The sequence below is a fragment of the Pygocentrus nattereri genome, chromosome 8, assembly GCF_015220715.1.
Source record: "Pygocentrus nattereri isolate fPygNat1 chromosome 8, fPygNat1.pri, whole genome shotgun sequence".
Classification (NCBI taxonomy): Eukaryota; Metazoa; Chordata; class Actinopteri; order Characiformes; family Serrasalmidae; genus Pygocentrus; species Pygocentrus nattereri.
Window position 1 is genome coordinate 26,928,663 of NC_051218.1, and position 23,410 is coordinate 26,952,072.

General features: G+C 39.4%; 1 protein-coding gene across 1 annotated transcript in view; it reads left to right on the top strand.

Moving 5' to 3' along the window:
• LOC108430898 (teneurin-1) overlaps positions 1-23,410 on the top strand; it is a 283,207-nt gene that overhangs the window by 104,050 nt on the left and 155,747 nt on the right. Inside the window, exon 5 of the mRNA XM_017703711.2 lies at positions 11,582-11,820. Within this exon, the coding sequence (XP_017559200.1) occupies positions 11,582-11,820 (239 nt within the window). The remainder of the gene's footprint in view (positions 1-11,581; positions 11,821-23,410) is intronic.

Genomic DNA, 23,410 nt, shown 5'->3' on the forward strand with positions numbered 1-23,410 from the left:
CAGTTTTGGAGAAAGAAAAAAAAGACATGCTTTACATTTTTATTATGTCATTTTTTGACATCAAAACAAATGAAATAGAAGTGCCGACTCAAACTTGTCAGTACAGCATTTAAATCCAATATCAATGTAGCTGACCTTTCTATGCTGCACCCACAGATGTGTTCATTTATATTTACTGTTACAAGGACGAGCTTTACAGAACACCCCATTCAACATAATGAGAAACTGTAGTGCACAACTTAGATTTTGTCGACAAGTTTAATATTTATAATGTGTCTGAGAAAATTGTTGCCCATTCAGTCAAAGAAGCATTTGTGAAGTCAAGCACTAATGTTGCAAAAAAAAGCATGGCTTGCAGTACATGTTCTAATGTATCCCAAAGGTGCTCAGTGGTGCTAAGGTCAGGGTTCTGTGCAGGACACTGGAATTCCTCCACAACATACCCATTAGACCATGTCTTTATGGACTCATCTTGTGAACAGGTGCAAAGTCATGCTAGAACAGGAAATGGCTTTCCCTGTTGCTACAAAGTTGGAATCATATACTTCCCTGAAATATCTTTGTATTCTATAAAATTAACCATTGCCCTTCACTGGATTCAAACTTTACTTTCAATAGGTAGTTTTCTCCCAACCCAGATTCCCCAAACTCATATTCATCAGGTTACCAGATGATTGAAGCATGATTCACTCTTGAGAACGCCGCTGCTTCAAAGTCCAGGAGCAGCAATACACTACTCTAGCCAATGCTTGGCGTTTCGCATAGTGATCTTATTCTTGTGTGCAGCTGCTTAGCCATGGAAACCAATTTCATGAAGCTCCTGACACACAGTTGTGCTAATGTTGCTTCCAGAAGCAGTTTGGAACTCAGCAACCCCACTCTGTGAGTTTCCACTTCATGGCTGAGCTATTGTTGCTTCTAGATGCTTCCATTTTACAATAATAGTGCTAACAGTTGACAGGCAGATCTAGCAGGACAGAAACTGTACAAATTGACTTGTGGCAGAGGTGGTATCCATGTCTATGGAGATTGCATAGCTATGATTTTATAGACCTGTTAGCAATGGGTGTTAAGAGTGGTGCCCACACACTTTTGTGTAAGTTATAAAGATGTATAACATTGATAATGAACTTATTAACAACAACAACAACAGCAACAATAATAATAGTAATAATAGTAATAATAATTAAAACTTAGTAATAAAAAACTATAATAATAACTAATATCCATAATGCATTATATTCCAAAAGCAGTGACCAAATCTTGCTGATCAAGTAGCTGTTTATTGGAATTCCATAACAGAAAATGACTATAACTAGAAAATGAATCAATATCTTGTTGTTACCAAAATACTGTCAACTGTGAATAAACCATCAGTTTACATTCTGATGTCCAATAAAATTTCAGTCTACACAGTAGAGATTATTATTGAATAACTCTTATTATTATGCTAAGTGGTTCTAAACTTGTGGCCAGTAATGTTTTAATAAAATGTAATAATGTAATGACATTTAAACAGACAACTCAGCTTTATGTAGCAACTCTAAACAAAGATCACTACTGCTTCTCATTAAAGTGAAGAGGGTTTTTGCCAACATCTTGTAACAACCTCGTAACGGTTTCTAAAAAAGAATCTGTTTGTGGGGAGAGCATGGATAGGTACGTTTTTTGTCTGTAACTATGCAATTAATTATGTGATATCACATTTAAATAGCATAAATACAATGAAAACTAGACATAGATGTGGGGGTTAATTACATTAGATATTTTTTTGCTAGTACATTTAAAATGAGCAATGCATTTTTAGCTTAATTAAGAGTATTTTCCTTCTCATAATATTAAATCAGTGCATTTATTTTAATTTTGAGTAAGAATAAGCTATATGACATAACAGACATAAGTGACAAGTTAGGAGGAGTGATAATTGATAAGGAGTCAGGATGAACAATTCCCATAAACAGCTGCAGGAGGCTTGGAGGTGAAATGAGACGTGCCTTCTCTCTCTCTGTCTCTCTCTCTCTCTCTCTCTCTCTCTCTCTCTCTCTCTCTCTCTCTCACCCCCAACTCACCACTTTACCAGCTGACCAGCTGAATCGTTTCACCTCCATCACCTTCATAGGCAGGAAAAACAAAAAAAAAACAAGACAAACAGAACTGCATTCCCCACTTCTAGGGCACTTATTTTGCAACAAATGCTTTTGAGCTTTTTGTTTGTTCTGTCATTAACGCACCTTCTGGACTGATTAATTAGAGCTCCTAGCCCACTGGAGATAAATTGCCTGTGTGCTTCTCCCAGACACTTTGACATTGAACTGCTGGTTTACAGAGACTGATCAAAGTTGTTTTTTTTTTCTCCTCTTCTTTTTCTGCCATCTACTCCCTTAAGGTATTGCTCAACGATTTTGCAGAGGTGTAAACTTATCTTGATTTTGTGTGTGTTAGCCACCATTATTTCTGGCCCATGCTCTCCTAACAGTTGGTAGGAAGTTGAGCAACTGTTTTTGGAACTTTTCAAACTTCTGTGTTTAGACTTCTTTAGGCTAAGAATCTAAAAGTACTTTCTGTTTCACATGCATGTCTGGATGGCTTTAAGAATATGGAATATGAGGCTCTGATATATGATTCTGACCCAGTTGTTATATACCTCTGAAATCATGCGCCATTCTGTACCTTTGAACCTCAGGTCTAGATCCTCTGCTTGCATTCATGAAAAAAAGAGAGAGGAGGAATAGGTGCAGTGACTATATAAATTAACGATTAGTATAATTTATCAATTATATCTGACCAAACTCAATTCCGTTCACCATACATGCTCTTTGGCATTCCAGTTGCAGTTTGGCAAATGTGAATGCATTTCAGTCTTTTTTTCAACCCTCAGGCTTATCTTCTTAGTTCACATGTCACTGCTCATGTTTTAGCTCAGCTTGTAGTTTTAATGTTAAACCTCATGATAACCACTTACAATAACAGATTTGAAAAAAACAGCATGACTGACTCAGGAGAAAAATAAGTACACACTAAAATATGGGCTGATTCACCCTTTAAAGCCATACATAGCAATCTAAAAGTCAGTGGTGTCGAGTCAGACTTTTTCAAGCCATGTCATAAATCTTTATGTATTAATGTCACAAGCACAGAGCCAAAAATAATGTCTCAATGTTTAGGTCTCAAATGCAAAATCAACATTATAGTGATGAAGATATAATGAACATAGCAGATAATTCACTTTCATCCTCAAGTTTTATCTGAGTTACCTAACAATTGGCATGAGGTCAAGCAGATCTGCTTAAGAAATGGTTTTTAGTTGTTTAGACTTCTTTAGGGTAAGAATCTAACGTACTTTTCATTTGAATGTCTGGATGACTTTATGAATATGGAATATGAGGCTCTAATATTGCATTCTATCCTAGTCGTTATGTATCTCTGAAGTCATGAAGTCTGAAGATTGTACCATTCTGTAGTTGCCATCATGCCCATATTATGAACCGAGAGTTTGAGCAGTTTTTTTAAATTTTTTTTAAATAACTGCTGTCGCATTCTGTGGTAAACAAAAATGCTCCAAAGCCAATATCAAGTCTAGTGTCACTGGATGCGCCAAATTAAGTTGTTTACCAGTCGAAATACAAAAAATGCTACATACATGTTACAGGCAACATAACACTCCTGCACCCTGAAATGATGTAGCATAAAAGTAAGTCCTAGTCCCATTTTTTATTTTTAAACCTATCCCTTGTTCTGGAGTGTCAACTAGGGCTAATGGGGTAAATCTTCCCCTACGAAATGAGACAACCCTCAAATAAAAAACAGCATTACTTCATTAACAGGTTACTAGTGCTGCACTGTAGGCAACCCTGCCAAACTTAGGGCATCATATACCTTCAAAGAGGAGGGATGTGACAATTATTTTTTATCACTCACCCCTAACTCTTTGGTGATATGAAGCTGAAGTCAGCCATTCACCAGCTTCTATTGTTATTCACCTTAAATGTTGGAACAAGAAAACCATTTATAATGGAAAGAGAAATTTAGCTAGCTAGCTGTGAAGACATACTACTAGCAATTTTTAATGTTTGTAATTCAGTGGTTATCAGTGGTAATGGTAATGGTAATGGTTATAACAGAATGCTGACTCAACTTATTTTCATGGCCATAAGTGAACACACAATTTGATGTGGATAGAGTTGTGCATTAGGGGTGTGGCTGTTTTTATTTGAAAATTGCTCAAGACCAATTCAGAGCACAGACAAGAAATGGGAGTCCGTGACTTAGAGGCCCTTATATGATATGACTCGCCCCTCAGGACTCAACAAAAAACCTCAACAAAACGTACAAAATTAGGACTTTCAGCCTTAGTGTAGTACAATAATAAACCTTTTTTCCATTATCCAGTGTGATGGACAGAGCTATGCTCTACATACAACAAATACAGTGTTTAAAGAGGCCCTAAAGACTCGGACCAACTGTCACCTGAAAAGTGTCTTTCCCCAGGCCATCATCCTTCTAGACTGTGCTTTGAACAGCTGTACATGCACTTTATTACACACACTGTAGTGTACAAACCACTGTATACCCCTTATAATAATTCGTTCGAAAAAGAACCTTTTTCACGTTTTCACGTTTCACCTATTCAGTGCACATTTACACTTTTTACTCATTGCAATATGCATATTTTGGGAATATAATTTAAATTTATATGAGCTGCTTAATTCTTTTAGCTGTACACCCTTTTTTTGTTCTTCAGTACTTGATTGTGTCTGGACTCCCAGTGCACATCATTTATATTATTCCTAGTTTGCTTGTAAATGTCTATTCTGCACGTTCATAGTGTCTTTTTCTAGGAATGCATCAATACCATTTTTTTAGACGAAGTATTTATATCAGGTCTGATACCGTGCAGAGTAACTGCAGTGGAGAAGAGTGTTTTGCTGCACATCAGAAAAGCTCTTCGTACAACTGTCTCTTCCAACCCCCAACAAGTTTCTGTAGCATTATGATAGCAGGAATCACATTGGAGGATAATACTGCTGAGGAGCTCACTTGTAGAGTTTTACATCTCAAGTCTTTTGTTTGGCTGTAGTTGAATGTCTTCTAAAGGCAGACACTGTGTCATTTTAGAAATCTTGTTATTCGGTGACTCACACTGCATATTTGCATAGTCCATAATTTACTGACAAAGCCTTCGATTTATAAACTCACACTGTATGAAATGCTTGGCCCATGCTACATACATGATACACCCTCTCTATAGACAGCCTTGCCTATGGACAATTTATGGACAAATAAGCCTGTTTCATTCAACATAACATGCTGCGTGCAGAGTACTTAGCAAAGACAAACTCAGCAGTGCTGCTAACACTGTGCACTGAAGCTAAAAGCCAGTTGATGATCTACATAGTAGGACAATATGGTCTGTCCACAGCCTATTTTACAAAGACAGTTTAACAAATCACTATATCACTATATCAACAGAGTAAAGTCGCACTTTTTCTAGCCTACATGTCTCCACTTCTACTGGGTATGTGGCTGTTTTTGTGTGTTTAAAATGGGCTAAAATCATACCGTGTAGGCCGGGCAGGAATATACCAGAATGTTTAAAGTGACCACTGGCTTTGTGTCTGACTGTTACAGATTCAGTAACACTTACATCACACAGTATCAACAGGTATGGTAATGCATAAGTACAACCCCAATTCCAATGAAGTGTTGGTCATTTTGAACATTCCACACTCATATATGACAGAGGTCACCAACTTTCTGCAGAGTCAATTGCTACAGACTTCCAAACTTCATGTTTCCTTCAGATTAGCTCAAGAACACCGTAGAGAGCTTCATGGAATGGGTTTCCATGGCTGAGCAGCTGCATCCAAGCCTTACATCACCAAGCATAATGCAAAGCATCGAATGCAATGGTGTTAAGCACCAACACCTGGACTCTAGAGCAGTGGAGACGTGTTTTCTGGAGTGAGAGAATCACGCTTCTCAGTCAGGCAATCCGATGTGCGAGTCTGGGTTTGGCGGTTGCCAGGAGAACAGTACTTGTCTGACTGCATTGTGCCAAGTGTAAAGTTTGGTGGGGGGGTGGGGTTGTTTTTCAGAAGTTGGGCTTGGCCTTTTAGTTCCAGTGAAAGGAACTCTTAATGCTTCAGCAAGACCAAGAGATTTTGGACAATTTCATGCTCCCAACTTTGCAGGAGCAGTTTGGGGATGGCCCCTTCCTGTTCCAACATAACTGCGCATCAGTGGACAAAGCAAGGTCCATAAAGACTTTGGTGAGCTAGTTTGGTGTGGAAGAACTTGACTGGCCTGCACAGAGTCCTGACCTCAACCTGATGGAACACCTTTGGGATGAATTAGAGCAGAGACTACAAGCCAGGTCTTCTTGTCCAACATCAGTGTCTGACCTCAAAAATGCGCTTCTGGAAGAATGGTCAAAAATTCCCATAAACACACTCCTAAACCTTGTGGAAAGCCTTCCTAGAAGAGAAGCTGTTATAGCTGCAAAGGGTGGGTCAACATCATATTAAGCCCTGTGGATTAGAATGGGATGTTACTTAAGTTCATATGCATGTGAAGGCAGAAGAGTGAATAATTTTGAAAATATAGTATACATCATCTTGAAGAATACTTGAATACTTAATTTCGTAAGGCATGTACGTGGTTTCAGTGTCACTTCTAAGTGTTTTGCTGCCATCTTGCAGCAACGTTACTTGCTTGTTTCTGGCAATGCAGTCTGTTTTGGCACATGTTCCAACTCAGAAATCAGAAGGAAATACGAGTAAGAGTATACATGCACTCACAGTTAAAATCTCACATTATTCACACGACCATTTGAATAATCAGATAACTGCAGAAATCTGATTATGATCGGATTATTATGTAAATGCACTCAGTGTTAGCAATGCTGGTCAGTTTCTCAGTGTATTTGCTCATTATTTGGCATGCAGTACTGAATAAACACTGAACATGTTCTTAGACCAAACTGCCTTTAGAGGCTGTTTCACGTAACATGGATGGAGCATTTTCAAACAGTGTGAGAATAAAAATCGCAGGCTTTGTCTGTACACAATGGACTGTTCACACCTACTGTGTGCATCACCAAAGAACAGGATTTCTAACATCAGACACTGTGCCTAAGGCTTTAGAAGGCATTCAGCTATGGCTCAACCAGCCAATCCAAAAAGATGTAAAACTTTACGCAAGAATCCACGCCTTGGATGCTACAGCCTCTGATGTGATTTGTGCTCTCGCTGACCAACAGAGACTGTTGTTGAAAGACAGATGAGGAGCAAAACTACAGCTGTATAAAGTGTTTTATGACAGGGAACAAAACTTGAAACAATCTCAGCTGCAGTACTACTCGATCTAAAGCAGCACTCAATAATATGTTATAGCTAGCTAGTGCACTTTATTTACAATCAAGTAGAATCAAGTAGATGTTAACTGCTATATATATATATATATATATATATATATATATATATATATATATATATATTAGTCAGTTACATCAACAATTACTTAATTCTGAATAGGTCGCTCAGGAAGGCATTGGACTCGAGCGAGCACTAAAACTGTACTCATACTTGTAGTTGGTCTGAAAAAAAAATTGTATTGTTGCATTACTGACTGCAACTGATAATGAGCCTAAACTTGTCTAATAAAGGCTCAGGACTCGATTTGCATCCCTGAGACTCCAGACTTGATTTGGACTGGCACCCCAGAGACTCCAGATTCAACTCAGGCTCAGTTGACATGAGGCCAACTTTTTCTGACATCAAGCTTTAGCTTAGAAATCCTGTCCCACTTCTTACTGGCCAGTATTGCAGATGTACACTATTTATATCACTCCTCTTCAAATTAAATGTGCAACTTCACCCAAATACTAGCTAAATACACCTGAACAAATAACTTTATCCTTAGTCGTGATTGCTACCTGTGAATCAGACACATGCCATGGTGCATTGTGTGCTGATTAAATCAACATAATGTTTAACAAATCTAATTAAGTAATAAACTCACCACATTTATTGTCATTTAGTGTTGAGGAATTAGCCAGAATAAACTCCAGCTCCAACATGAACACAGAGTGACCAACAAGTTCACAACAAGACAGAAAATGAGACTGTTGTCAGATATGTTTATTGTATTTATATGTTTGCTATGATATGACTAAAATATCAATATGAAGACAGTAAGATTATCATTTTTCACTCAGTATATCAGTAATAGAATACACCTCTATGTGACATATTATCATTTCCCAGTGACATATTAGACCCCACCTTTAGGAAAATGGCAGTATGCTTCACTGCCAACACACACTGTTTCAAAACGAATATTACAGCAGAATATTCAGTTTTTAAATGAAAGAGCTGAGTTGGTTTGAATATTGTTACAGGACACATAACCACACCTTTTGAAAGAACTCTAGTATGTGATAAACAGAATTTAAGTATGTTGTGGCTTGATTTGATATTGCTACAGCATGCGTGATTTCTAAAGGGAACAAGAGTTTGATTTTGTTGTAGGTACTTGGTTTTTAAAGAGAGTGAGAAGAGTTGAGCTGGTTGGCCATTGCTGCAGAATATTCTGTTTTAAAGGAAATGTGAGGAGTTAATTTAATTGAATATTTTTGTGCATATTTGTTTTTTTTAATGGACTGACAAGAGTTGATTGGATTTGTTATTACTGTAGACACTTAATGTTTAAAAGGAAAGGGTAGAGTTGATTGGATATTGCTGCAGATCCTTGAGTTTTGAAGGGATATTTCTATACCTACATTCTGAAGGCACAGCATACCTAACAAAACCTGTTGATATCATTGCAGGTAGTGATGCACAGAATGTAGCATGTTAATGGATATTTTTGCATTTAAGATTATAAATGGAGGATACTGAGCTACCCGATGCTTGCGAGCGTGACCCGACTAGTGTCAGGATTTTAATTGAAGCACTTTCATCAGCTTTGAAAGTGGCTCTTCCAACAGGCAGACCTCCCGAAGTGAAGTAACACTCATTTTCTTGAGGAATCTCAGGGGAAATATGGTTTCCTATATGAGATTGGAGGTTGTTGGGTGTAGCCTGTGGATATTGTCTTTGATGATCAAGGAAATGTGAAAGATTATAAATAGAAACTTCTATTTAAAGAAATAGATGATATTTGTAGAAGCTGAAAAACCTTTAAATGGTGTCATTGCCTGTGGACTGGAGAGAAAAATAAAAAGCACTCTTCTTCTCTGTCATCTTTCAAAATGGCGGGTTCGCAGCTGGGGTATAACTGCCTTTTGTTTCCCTGAAGGGGCCGGAGTAGGTCTGAAATCTCTTGCTCTGTTTTGTTCTTCCCTCTCTCTCTTTCTCTCTCTCTCTCCCTCTCTCTCTCTCTCTCTCTCTCTCTCTCTCTCTCTCTCTCTCTCATGCTGGTTGACTGAGGCTGACCTTGTATCTGAATGTTTTACACTTTTCTCCGAGAGACTTGTGAGGTGGGGTCGCTTTGCAGCTGTCCAACCCTTCAGCGTTTTCCTATTTTCTTTTTCTTCTTCTTCTATTTTTTTCCTACCAAAATAAATGGCGCATAAGGAGGTTATTCTCATAGGCCTAAAAATGGTGTTAATATTGCACAAGGTGTGCAAGCGTCCCCTCTGGACCTGTGCCCAGCAGTATGAAATTCCCCTGCTATCACATCCTGAGTGTATTCGGATTGGCATACGCTTTTAATGCAGAGAGAGAGAGAGAGTTAGCCACTGACTTGTGTCAATTACTCTTTTTCACTGCATTTATAGCTGGCTTTCCAGCACAGTCTCTTCAAGCATTAAACTTTAAAGCTCGCATTATAAAAATCGAGGATGTAGAATTTCACAGAATGAGCTTTGGTGTCACGGAAAATGCTGCTGTTTGTTTTTGATCCCGTGTTCTCTGAGGCATGTTTTTTCATTGGATGTAAAATCTTGCCTGTAAAAAGGATTTTACAGTGGATTACTAAGAAGTGAAGCACTGATACTGACATGCATTTCATTGGGTGCACACCTATGATTGTGAGCTCAGAGTACAAATCACAACGTGTCTTTGAGGTTGGATCACACTGCAACCATAAAACAGCTTAGCTGAATCAGTTCAAAGTTTTGGTCAGTGGCTACATAACCAATGTCCGCTAGCATAAAACTTAAGTTAAACTTTAAGGGACAAATTACCTCAAGCAAGCAGTTAATTGCAGTAAACATCTTCTTAGTGAAAAGTTATGCTGTTACATTTTGCAGCAAAGTGTTCTTTTGCTGGAACACCCTACAAGAGCTGGTGTCTCTTACTGAGTTATTGATTGACTGATTGACATCCTTTGTTGAAATGCATGTGTAGAACAACAGATGGAGCCTTACACTGTGAAATGACCTTCATGCCTCATCTACTACCATTATGTAAACTTGAATAATATTTTGATGGATCAGTTGCTATTTTTAGACATATTGCTTTGTAAAGTTACATTTAGTTTCCAGTGTAATGTAACCTGAAGCTATAATGTTAGCTCTGTTACACTGTTTAACTAAGTGTAATACACTGTTAGTTTGTATGCTAGCAGCTAGAGAAATGGTTGTTGCTCATATTTTTACAGTCTGAAGAGAAAATGTCAATTTGCTTGATTTTACACATGATTCTGCGTAACTGTGGGCTTGTGTGAGCATTTGTGCAAGCATAAATAGTCCTGAAGGCTGAAAAGTATATATATATATATATATATATATATATATATATATATATATATATATATACAGTGGTACAGTATAACAAAACATGCACCGTTTACTTCTTTCTTGCATAAACATGAAGACAAAGCCAGTGAATGCACATGACCTAGTGGGGTAACAGAGAATATTTATGTATGGTGCATATAGGGCATCAGGTTTTAAATTAAATTTTTAAATAAAAAATTAAAAAAAAATACTACTACTTGTTGTTATTATTATTATTATTATTATTATTATTATTATTATTACAGTTGTGGCAGTAGCAGTAGTAGCTATAATAACAAAAATATCAATAGTTATAATTATTATTATTAGTAGTACTAGTAGTAATTCATACATTTTTTAAAACCCATTTTAAATCCCAGCGGTCATTGGGTGGAAGGTAGGATACACCCTGGACAGGTTCTCAGTCTATCGCAGGACAGACAGACAGACATATTCACTCACACCTAGTGGCAATTTACCATGTCCAGTTGGCCTGACTACATGTCTTTGGACTGTGGGGCAGAACCAGAATACCTGGAGGAAACCCACGTGGACATGGGGAGAACATGCAAACTTAACACAGAAAGGACCCTGGTCACCCGGCCAGGGAATCGAACCCACACCCTACTTGTTGTGAAGCGACAGCGCTACCCACCACGCCACCATGCTGCCCTGTTTTAGTCAGATATTCATATAAAAAATTAATACTACCGCTAGGCTAGAATGCAGTGCACATTTGGCATGCACACTATATATTTTCTGTAAATCTTACTATGCTTACCATTTTCCTCTTGTCCTCTTACATTTTCTCCATTTGCTGCTGCAGTACAAGGATAACTCTCTCTTCGTTCCTTTCCACAGGCACTTTCTGTTCAAGCATGGCTCGGGGTCCTCAGCCCTGTTGAGCGCAGCCAACCAGAACTACCCCCTCACCTCCAACACAGTTTACTCTCCGCCCCCGCGGCCTCTGCCCCGCAGCAACTTCTCCCGGCCCATGTTCACTTTCAACAAGCCATACAAGTGCTGCAACTGGAAGTGCACTGCCCTCAGTGCCACCGCCATCACCGTTACGCTGGCCCTCCTGCTCACCTATGTTATTGGTAAGGCGCGCCTCCATTTTATTTATTTATTTATTTTTAATTCTTTATTTTCCCTCAAGCCACTCAACCAACTCTATCACCTCACTGAGCAGTCTTTCTTTTTCCGTTATGCTTTCTGTCTTTTTTTTCTTTCTGTTTCTCTTCAGGCCTAGTTCAGCTAAGGGCATCTTCAACAAAACACAGGAAGGAGATTAAACCTTAGGCCGGAACGATAATATTCAGTTAATGTAGCATAGCAGCTGATTGGGGAGTTAGTGAGAGATATAAAAGATGAACTAGCCCATAATTGGCTTTGGGCTTTCTGTTTTTTTATGAGAGGAAAAATGAATTCTGCCTGGTTGATGTTTCCAGCAGAACCTGAAGGCTTGATGTCTTTTCTGCTTTAGCATTTGTTTTGTTTTTTTGTGCATGTTATCTCAGATCTCCCTCCACAGTAACTCTTCCTGCTAGTAATGTGACCACAAAAACGCCGCATCGGATTTCTGACAGTGAAAAATATGCTGTTAGTCTGCCCACGCATGTCAGTAATTTGCTCGCTAAGGCTGGCCTGCGCATCCCAGCCTTGGAGCTTTGATTGGACGTGTTCCGGCGGCGCTGGTGCGAAACAATTCTGCTGACTGACACTCCAGGAACAAGAGGCATTATGTGCTGGCCATTATTTCAATCCACTCCTGCCCCCAAACTGCTCCAGAGGTTAACAAAGATGTCGATGTGAGGTGTCAGTGGGGTCAGGGTGAAGGGAGCACATTAGCTGGATGCCAAATGCCATCCGTACATCACCTGCGGCTGAACCGCGCCCAGCAATCATTGCTTCTTGCGCAGATGAAGTTACTCGTTGCAGAGTAGCAATTATATTCCATAGCCAGTCATTTGCATTTCTCTCCGAGCTGCTTGTTGGAGAGTAATAATGCAGTAACCTCAGAATATCATCGCCTTCAGCCATCATCCTCACTTCATCACTAGTCTTGAACGAAATGGGCAAAATGCTGTAACGGTGATTGCATCACTACATATTGCAAGAAAAAAGCCAGAAGTATAGCATTACTGACATTTTTCGGTTAGGTTAAATGTGAAGAAAGAGGAAAACAAAGGTAGTCTTTTAAATAAACAGACAAATGCTAATGACATCTTACCTCACCTATCTTTTTTTGTCACCTTGTATCTTTCAAAAAGAGTTGAAAGAGGTAATAAACTGAACCTGTCTAGTATGTATCCTGCCTTCCACTCAGTGACAGCTGGGATAGGCTCCAGAACCCCCCCAGAAGGAGAAGCGACTTAGAAGATGTGTGCATGTGTGTGTAATAAACTGATACCATATGTTACCATTTAATTAAAATTATGATAATTACATTTATATGCAAAGTTTTCCTTGATCTTCATACTTATCAGCACTCACTGCAATGCATTTTGTGCAGCTTAGAAGTATTTTGTACATGATACTACATGATGTGGTGTGACGCAGCAAGTGTGCATGGCTTTAAATGATCTATTCGGCAAGAAATGCACACTATAGCACATGAACCGGGTTGTTTTGACAAAAAGACATCATTTTGCTTGGATGTATCATTTTCGTTTGCAGTGCACTGCTTGCTTTAGTCAACACCAGTTTCTCCCGTTACCTAAGTATCCCCTACCACACCATGCTACCAAGCAGGCAGAGTGAAGGCTAGTACATAACACACCCTCTGAAACATCATTTCAAACTGCCACTAATTGGACAGCTCAACCTGCTTGGAGGAGAACACTTACTGCTAATTCTGTTATGTCAGCTAACAGACACCCATGTTGGCTAACATCATGCTGAGTGATGGGGAAAGGAAGAACCAATGCATAGAGAGCAAGGCAAATTATTATATTAGATTCTGTGAATCAATAATGACATGGTTAGATACTCATCTGCATTATTTTTATCAGAATAATGTACTTTTGTTGGAACTGTGATTGGTCAAGATGTTTACACCACACAGTAAGAAACACTATAATTGGTCTCAGGGCTTGTTTGCGTACTGTATGAGAACTGCAAAATCCAGTATCACGAGCGATTAATGTCGTTCTTACCCTGTAAACCTCTGTGTTCTTTTACATTCTGGCTCATTCTCCTGAACCAGTCCCCCTCCCACCCTGATCCACAAACATACACACACACCCCAGAGCCCAGTACGAGCTTTGAGTTGCTTGTTAATTTGTTGACTCATGGCTTCGGTTGCCACTCCTAAGCCCGCCTCTGCTGCCACCATTGAAATTCCCCACACGGCCGGTGCCGAAACCCAAAATGACAAATGGAAGGCCTATTGGGTCTAGAGCTAGCTTGTAGCTCTGATCTGTTAAATGTTAAATCTGCAAGTATGAAAAGTGGCTAGGGCTCTTTTCCAAACAAGGTAAATAATGGATGCAATGTCCGCAAACATTAAAATGCGTATTACTCATGGAGATGGAGGAATAAATCATTTTTGTGGAGTAAAACTGTAGCGCAATACGGAGCTGGGAAGTGGAGGTTTGGGGAGGGGGGGTAATCTTAGCCATGCCAGTCGACACGCATTAGTAGGAACAGGGCAATATATCTGGCGTCAGGGCTGGCTGCGGGGGTAAAGCATTTCTCGGTGACACCTCGGGCCGATCAGCGCTTTGATTTTTATTTGCCAAATGGTGCCTAGGACATTTAGACTAGTGCCTTGATGCCTGCGGTATAAGGCAGGCGCTGACACCAAACAGGGTTTATCACACACACAGCCGGAGTGAGAGAGCAATTTGACAGGGCATGATGCCTGGGATTCCCAGGAAGTCATGTTTTTCTCATAGGGTTTGTCGATGGCCCGTTTTTTTTTCCCCCTCGCACAGAATAAAGTGTGTTTCCTGTGTGTCGTTCTCCACTGCTGTGAAGAAAGTTTTCATCTCTTTTTTGTTTATTTGTTATTTCTGTCTTTTTAGGTCCAGTGCTAGCATCCAGTACTACCATCATGCAACACTGTTGATTAGCACAGACAGTGTAATAAAACAGAGCCAAACCATGTGGTTGCCTTAGTCTAGTGACTGTGCAGACTGTCATAGCGATGAAGAAATGAGAATGAGAAATGCTAATTTATTGTATTTTTGCTTTTTCATATATGAAGTTTCAGGAGTTTTGCAGCCTTGCAGACTTGACCAGACAGCTGTTCATGTTTTGACTGGATGAGAGTTCTCATAGGCTTTTTGTTTGTTTGTTAAGCCTGTCTCTATAGCTCCAGTGCTAGCATCTTGCTTTGCTGGCTTCAGTGCTAGCATAATGCAGTAGTGTTAATAAGTGCAGACAGTTGAATAACACAGAGCCAAGCAAAGCAGTTGTCCATGACTTCTGACTGAAGAAAAAGGAAATCTGAATTGTATAAATTCAGTTTTAAAAGCTTTAAATTAGCACATATGATCCTGGCTTGACCAGACAGCTGTTCATGTTTTGACTGGATGAGAGTCATCCAGAAAAATATCAATCACCATGTTGCAGCACATGTTACCATGGTGTTTGGTATTATCTTTATAATGTCAACTGCCTTCCCTACTCATCACTCATTTTCTCTATCTCTTGTGTCTCAAATGAACACACACACACACGCCCGCATTCCGAGAAGTGCTCAAATATAAATCAAATGAGAAATACCTGAATAAAACATTTGCACAGAAGGGTGAAGGCATATAATTGGGTCTGGTGGCATTTAACTTAATTCTTGCTGAAGCTAAAACTCAATATTGAAACACTTTCCTCCGCCAAAATAAATATGCAAATGGCAGGCGTGCGATATCACGAGGGCTTGGGCACTATGGCAACCGCACTGCCATGGTGATGATGGCAACTTAGAGCTCGCTCTGAATACACTGCCTGGCAATCATATTCAAATGATGCCCCCGGAATCGCACGGCAATCAGCGAATGACACACAAATGACTAAATTATAGGAGAAGAGGAAGGACTGACTGCTGCTTGCTCTTTTCACTCTTCCTTGACTCTTCATTTGTATTGTTGTGTTTTTTTTTCCTTTTCCTCCGCATCCTGAGAAAAGAACCGCATGCTTCTTTTTTTTTCTGATGGTGGGGGGAACTCTGGCCTGTCTTTCAATAAATTAGAAATCAGAATCGCTTCACTGACTTGCCTGTAGTATAAATTTCTCATAGTGGAACTGTGGATACAGACAGTACACAAATGATAAAATAAGTACATTTGTTCCTGCATTTTCCTAGTTGACCCTTCACACCTTAGTAGTTACAGCCTGAAGGGTAGCTGCTTAGACACTGTTGATATGACTCACTGGCTGTAGTCCTCTTGTTTAAACACAGCTCACGATAAAACCAATGTTACCCTCAAAACATTATGTCAGCTGTATGAAAGTGAGGGGGCTACAATTGCAGAGGGGCTGAAACATGCCATCACAGTTGCCCTCACTGGACATCTGGTTATGTAGATGGAAAACACAAGGAAAACGTGTTGTTCAGGTTCAATGGAAACTGCTATAACAAAAATTACCTACTTTTTAACTGATTTTTTTTTTCTTTAGGGTAAATAAGACATATGTGTTGAGTCCCAATTAGGTGCAAAAAAACCTGATTCATTTTTTAAATTAATTATTTTAGTCCTTTGACAGCCCTGCATAAATACAAAAGTCATAACAACAAAGGGTACTACAAAATATCCATTATTTACAGTATGTAAACTAAGATGCCTGTCTGAAAGCTAACTGCTCCCAGCAAAAGGCTTCAAATAACACCATAAGTTACATTTGTCACATTACTTTGGTCCAGGTGATGTTTTGTGTAGAATTACCATAACATTTTTCTTCAGTTAATTCATCATATCCTAATTGACTATGATTTTGTTTTATTGAGAATAGAGTACATTGCACAAAACACACAATCTACATGAATAAAAAGTAAAAAAGTGGGAAAGATGGATTTTGCTCAGGTGTTCTTGCAGTAACTGCTGTCTTCATGAATTAAATGATGGTACATGACTTGTGTTTGAAACAAGGCTGTTAAATAATCACATTTATTGTATTTGCTTGAATTTGGTCCTAAAGAGTGTTTTTTTACAGCAGTATATTTTGTTGTAGCTACATGAGTGGATGAAATAACCTTCATCAGAATATAATTATCACTTTTGGTAATTCAAAAATATTCTTTTTAATGCAGGGTTCACATGACCATGAAAAGCAAATTATTTCTATAGGTTAACATCAGTGTTTAGTTTTTATCACCAGCTTCCAGTGAGACCAAGTGTGACTGCAAGCTCCAACTGATGTACAGTCAGTAATTCCAGATCATCTGCGTTTGAAGGGTTCACTTCATTGTTTTAACTGGAGGGGAAGCTTTCCAATTTGCTGTTGCTTTTGTTCGTTCACTATGCACTGATTTATCAATGGGTCATTTATCCATGGGTACTTCGGTAATAAACAAACTCACAGTATTGTAGTAGCTGGAAATAACTTAATCAGTGAAACTTGCCATGTAGTCAAATCCTAATCCTAATCAAATTAACTTGCTTAATTGCTAGCTTATTTAAAGCATTGAAAGTATTGAAAGTTGAAGTATTGAATTGTTAGCACATCAGTGCAACTCATCAGATCAGAATTTCAAATCACTGTGACCGCCACCGTAGGCTCATAATGATATCTCCTTGCTACAGAGAGCCAAGATATGTAAATGTGTTTTCATGTCTGTGTCTTGTGCGCAGCAACTTGGATGAGCTGACGTACAGCTGTTAAACGTTAAGCAAGCAGAGGATGTGAGTAATGATGTGTGCAGGCTGGAATTTAAGGTGAGCCATCCAAGCGACGGGCTGAAAAAGAGCCTTGTCCCCTCCGAGAAAAGGCCAAGATCGCGATTTTCTCAGTTCATTAGGGGATGTTAACGGATATCTGTCGGCTTGTCTATTGGTTTAACAGGCTGAAAAGTGTGATAATCAATAGGACTTGGTAATGCCAGTGGCGGCGATGGAACGCACAGCGGCTCTTGCAGCCGAGGACCGACCCCAGGATTTTTTCCCATTCTGGTCAGCCGAGCTCCAGCGGAGGCAGACCTTTCATGCTTCATTGAGGGGCTATTGATTGGCCTACTCTCTCTTTGTCTCCAAATGCTGAATTCCGGTCCAGTGCGGCGGCTGCAGAAGCGCCGGCTGCCCTTTTAGCACGTTGAATAGAAGGACCCCGAGTGCAGGCAGGGCCCTCGCTATGAATTATTCCCTGCGCGCAGGAGCTGGACGCCACTCATCCATGTCATATTTACTCACCCCCATGACCCCCCCAGGGATAGCCTCAGGTCCCCAGGTCACTTTAAAACTCTCTCTCTTCTTCCCGCTGTTTCTGTGGCCTTTAAATCCCTCTTTGTGGCCATTTGTCCCACAGCCTTGAACCACTGTTTGCATCCTTGGTGAGAGGGAACATGCAGCAGAGGTGGTTGCTTTTGGCTGGTTATGGCACAACCTGCTCATCAGTCTTAATATTTCTCAGCTAGCACAACTGGAGCAGAGTTGCAAATGCACTTCAGAATTTTAGCTGTTATTTGGACCCCCATGCCATATAAGCCTTCTTGTTGTTATGTAAATGATTGTCACTAATAGTTCATTGAAAAAAGAGAGAAATTCTGTTAAACTGAAAATTATAAATGTTTAGTACCACATTTGTTTGTAAATAGAAAAGAAGGTATTTTATCGTGATATGAATAGGGTTTTAGTGTTATTATTAAGGTATTATTAAGTTATTGTTGTTTATAAAATAGAAGTTTTTAGAAAATTGTACTGGCTGCATTTGAAGCCATAGTAAAATATTCACTCAATATGCACAAATATTACTACATGCATTGATTAAATTAAATATTATTATGCCATGTTATTAAAAACTATTATACTGTATGATATGTATGACTGTTATATTGTTCCACCAGTCTACTGTTAACAAACTACGTTGTTTTGCAGAATTGTTTATAGTATTTTACATTATGCCATTCCTCAAAATTGGTGCCAAGTGTGATTTTGCAATCTTTTTTCATATCAAGGAATGTGTTTTTTTTCCATCAAATGCACTTTCAGCTTTGAGGGGTATGAGAAAATCAAACTCCACTCTTTCTTCAAGTCTGAAAAAATAAAAACATGTTTCTGTCCATCCTTTCCCTGTGAGCAAACAACCCAAGTCTATGGGTGTGCAGGGATTTGTAGCTGTCAGAAAACCATCACTGAGAAAAACTAAATAGAGAAAAAAAGAATAATTTGTACATGAAACAGTTTCTTTGAACACTGTCCAGACCTCAACATCATTGAAGGTTTCATTTCTGAAAATATAATTTTACCCATCAAAACAAACATAAAAAAAGAAGGTAATGAACTGCCAAAACAAAATGTAAATAGAATGAAATGACAATTAACGTAATTATGTGAGTGCATAATTATATAATGTGAATGGATTATATAGCAAAATGTTAATAATAGTTGTATATTTTAAGTCTTGAACACTAAGTCAGAAAAGCAGAGATTATCTCACTTGCATTGCGTTGTTCTCATCTCTCTCCAAATCTTCATGCAGTCTTGTTCGGGAAATTAGCTGCAGTTGAAGGCTGGTTGGGTTTTGAAGCTGCAGGGTGGGGGTGGGGGGACATGAGTCACATGGAGCCAATGTGCATAAGCAATCTTCAAGCCTAACTTCATACCGTCATGGATCAATTTGGGTCTCAGACAGCAGCACTTGGTGCTAGATCTTAATGAAAATCAGTATTAAACTCTTTTTATGGTGTGAATTATTAATTTGTAGCCTACGGGAGCATTTTTTAATCCAGCAACGATTCAAATGTTACACTTACATTCCAATATGGCTTCTCTCTCTTCACAGCTAATGAGTCATTTTCTCTCTTGCTCACTCTCAAACTCTCTTTTGTTGTTTATCTGTGGATTCACCCCAAATGTATTGTACGTAAGAGATCACACCTCTCCACCCACCTACACTTGGCACAGCCTTTCTTTTCTCTTGCTAGTGCTCTCTCTCTCTCTCTCTCTTGCTCTCACTGTCTCTCTCACATTCTCTCTTGCTCTCTCTCTTTATCTTTCTCTCTCTCTCTGTGAAGGTGACTTGTGGTGTGCGTCTGGCTGGCTGGATAGCCAGATGAAGGGCAGGGTTGCTTTGAGTGAGTGTGGAGCCTTTGGGCTGGGCATTAAAGCTCACGTCTCTCCAGGGCACTCGCAGCTCCACCGCTGGAATCCCTCCACAGCAGGAGCTTTAATGTCTCCCATTACGGAGGGGCCTGCCTTCTCCCAGACAGATAGACAGATGCTAATCTTAGCCTCAGACACTCCACCCTCAGAGGTACATGGACCGTCTGATGTATATTGTACACATTACACATTTCCATGCACTATTTATTATCAGTCTGACACAGTGGTGTAGTCTGAAGTAGTATGTATACTGTGACTAACTGAAATGGGTTTCAGTGGTACTTCTTTCCATTCTTGTGTCGAAATTGCACATATAGTTATAGTGACTGCCTAATATGTGAATTACTTATGAATCATCAATGTAAATCACTTTTGAATCAGGAACAACCATAACATGCAAGCAAGGTTTTTTATGTAGTTAAAAAGGTTAAAGCTTACTTTTAGTCACCTGTTTCAGTCAACCTTTGTTGTTGTTGTTGTTGTTCTTGTTGAAGGGAGATGTTTACCACATATTTCGGAACTGCAGCTAACTGTAACGCCGGGGAGTGATGAGGCGGATGCATATGCTGAGATAAGTGACTTTTATTGAGGGCAAATCCAGGGTCATGGTCATGACAGTCCAGGTTCAGGTAGCCAATACAAAGAGCAGTAGGGACAGATATGACAAAGCACACAGAAATCCAAACTATACAAACAGCATGTCAGAACAGGCTTACAAAAAATTCAAACATCAAACAAACAAACAGTACAAAGACCAGTGAAAACAAAGGGCAAACATGGGGCTTATAAAACACAGGGATAACAAGGTACAGGCGAAAAACAGGTGACGACAATCAGGGGCGGAGTCACAAAACAAGGGGAAGGACTAGGATCAAAACAAAAAGCACATGGACTAGACCACAACAAACGCAGCACTATTTTGAAGCATAAGAACAAAAGTAAACAATTGAATGCAATCCATTTCCTCATCATATAAATTAAATATACACTACTCAAAAAAATAAAGGGAACACTCAAATAACACATCCTAGATCTGAATGAATGAAATATTCTCATTGAATACTTTGTTCTGTACAAAGTTGAATGTGCTGACAACAAAATCACACAAAAATGGAAATCAAATTTATTAACCAATGGAGGCCTGGATTTGTAGTCACACACAAAATTAAAGTGGAAAAACACACTACAGGCTAATCCAACTTTGATGTAATGTCCTTAAAACAAGTCAAAATGAGGCTCAGTATTGTGTGTGGCCTCCAAGTGCCTGTATGACCTCCCTACAACGCCTGGGCATGCTCCTGATGAGGTGGCGGGTGGTCTCCTGAGGGATCTCCTCCCAGACCTGGACTAAACACTAACAACACACAATAAGCGTTTGGGAACTGAGGACACTAATTGTTGAAGCTTTGTAGATGGAATTCTTTCCCAATCTTGCTTGATGTACAACTTCAGTTGTTCAACAGTCCGGGGTCTCCGTTGTCGTATTTTGCGCTTCATAATGCGCCACACATTTTCAATGGGAGACAGGTCTGGACTGCAGGCAGGCCAGTCTAGTGCCCGCATTCTTTTACTACGAAGCCACGCTGTTGTAACACATGCAGAATGTGGCCTGGCATTGTCTTGCTGAAATAAGCAGGGACGTACCTGAAAAAGACGTTGCTTGGATGGCAGCATATGCAAAACCTGTATGTACCTCTCAGCATTAATGGTGCCTTCACAGATGTGCAAGTTACCAATGCCATGGGCACTAACACACCCCCATACCATCAGAGATGCTAGCTTTTGAACTTTGCACTGATAACAATCCGGACAGTCCTTTTCCTCTTTGGCCTGGAGGACACGACGCCCATGATTTCCAAAAACAATTTGAAATGTGGACTTTTCCACTTTGCGTCAGTCCATCTCAGATGAGCTCGGGCCCAGAGAAGCCAGCAGCATTTCTGGGTGTTGTTGATATATGGCTTTTGCTTTGCATGGCAGAGTTTTAACTTGCGCTTGTAGATGGAGCGACAAACTGTGTTCACTGACAATGGTTTTCTGAAGTGTTCCTGAGCCCATGTGGTAATATCCATTACAGAATGATGTCGGTTTTTAATGCAGTGCCGTCTGAGGGATCGAAGGTCACAGGCATTTGATGTTGATTTTCTGTCTTGCCACTTACTTCTCCAGATTCTCTGAATCTTTTGATGATATTATGGCCTGTAAGATTATGAAATCCCTAAATTCCTTGCAATTGCATGTGGAGAAACGTTGTTCTTAAACTGTTGGACAGTTTGCTCACGGAGTTGTTCACAAAGTGGTGAACCTCACCCCATCCTTGCTTGTGAAGAACTGAGCCTTTCAGGGATGCTCCCTTTATACCCAATCATGATACTCACCTGTTTCTAATTAACCTGTTCATCTGGGGAATGTTCCAAACAGGTGTTTTTTGACCATTCCTCAACTTTCCCAGTCTTTTATTGCCCCGTCCCAACTTTTTTGGAACATGTTGCAGGCATCAAATTCAAAATGAGTGAATATTTGCAAAAAACAATAAAGTCTATCCATTTGAACATTAAATATCTTGTCTTGGTTGTGTATTCAATTGAATATAGGTTGAAAAGGATGTGCAAATCATCCTATTCTGTTTTTATTTATGTTTTACACAACATTCCATCTTAATTGGAATTAGGGTTGTACAAAGACAGCATATGGAATGTTGAAACTGAGCAATTTTATTGTTTTTTTGAAACAAATATATGCCCAGTTTGAATTTGATGACAGCAACACATACCAAAAAAGTTGTCACAGGGTCTTGTTTACCACTGTGTTTCATCACCTCTTCTTTTACCAACACTCTGTAATTATTTGGGAACTGAGGACACACTGCTGTAGTTCTGAAAGTGAAATGTTTCCCGTTCTTGTTACTATAGGATTTCAACTGCTTAACAGTTCAGGGTCTCCTTCATAATGTGTCAAATATCATCAGTGGGTGACAGGTCTAAAATTGCAGACAGGCCAGTTTAGCACCCAGACTCTTCTAATATGGAGCAATGCCGTTGTAATACATGCAGAATGTGGTTTGACATTGTCTTCCTGATATAAGCAAGCTCATCTCTGAAGACACCATCTGGATGGCAGTATATGTTGCCAAAACCTGTATTTATGTATTTGTTATGGTGCCTTCACAGATGTACTCATTACCCATGCTATGTGCACTAATGCACCTCTATACCATTATGATTACTGGCTTTTGAACTTGTTACTGATAACAAACTGAGTGGTCTTTAGCCTGAAGGTCGCAGCCTTCCATGATTTCCCAAAAGAATTTCAAATGTTGATTTGTCCGACCACAGGACAGTTTTCCAATTCCCCTCTGGCCCAGAGAAGGTGGCAGCATTCATAGATCCTGTTTATGTACAATTTCCTCTTTGTATTTTAGAGGTTTAAT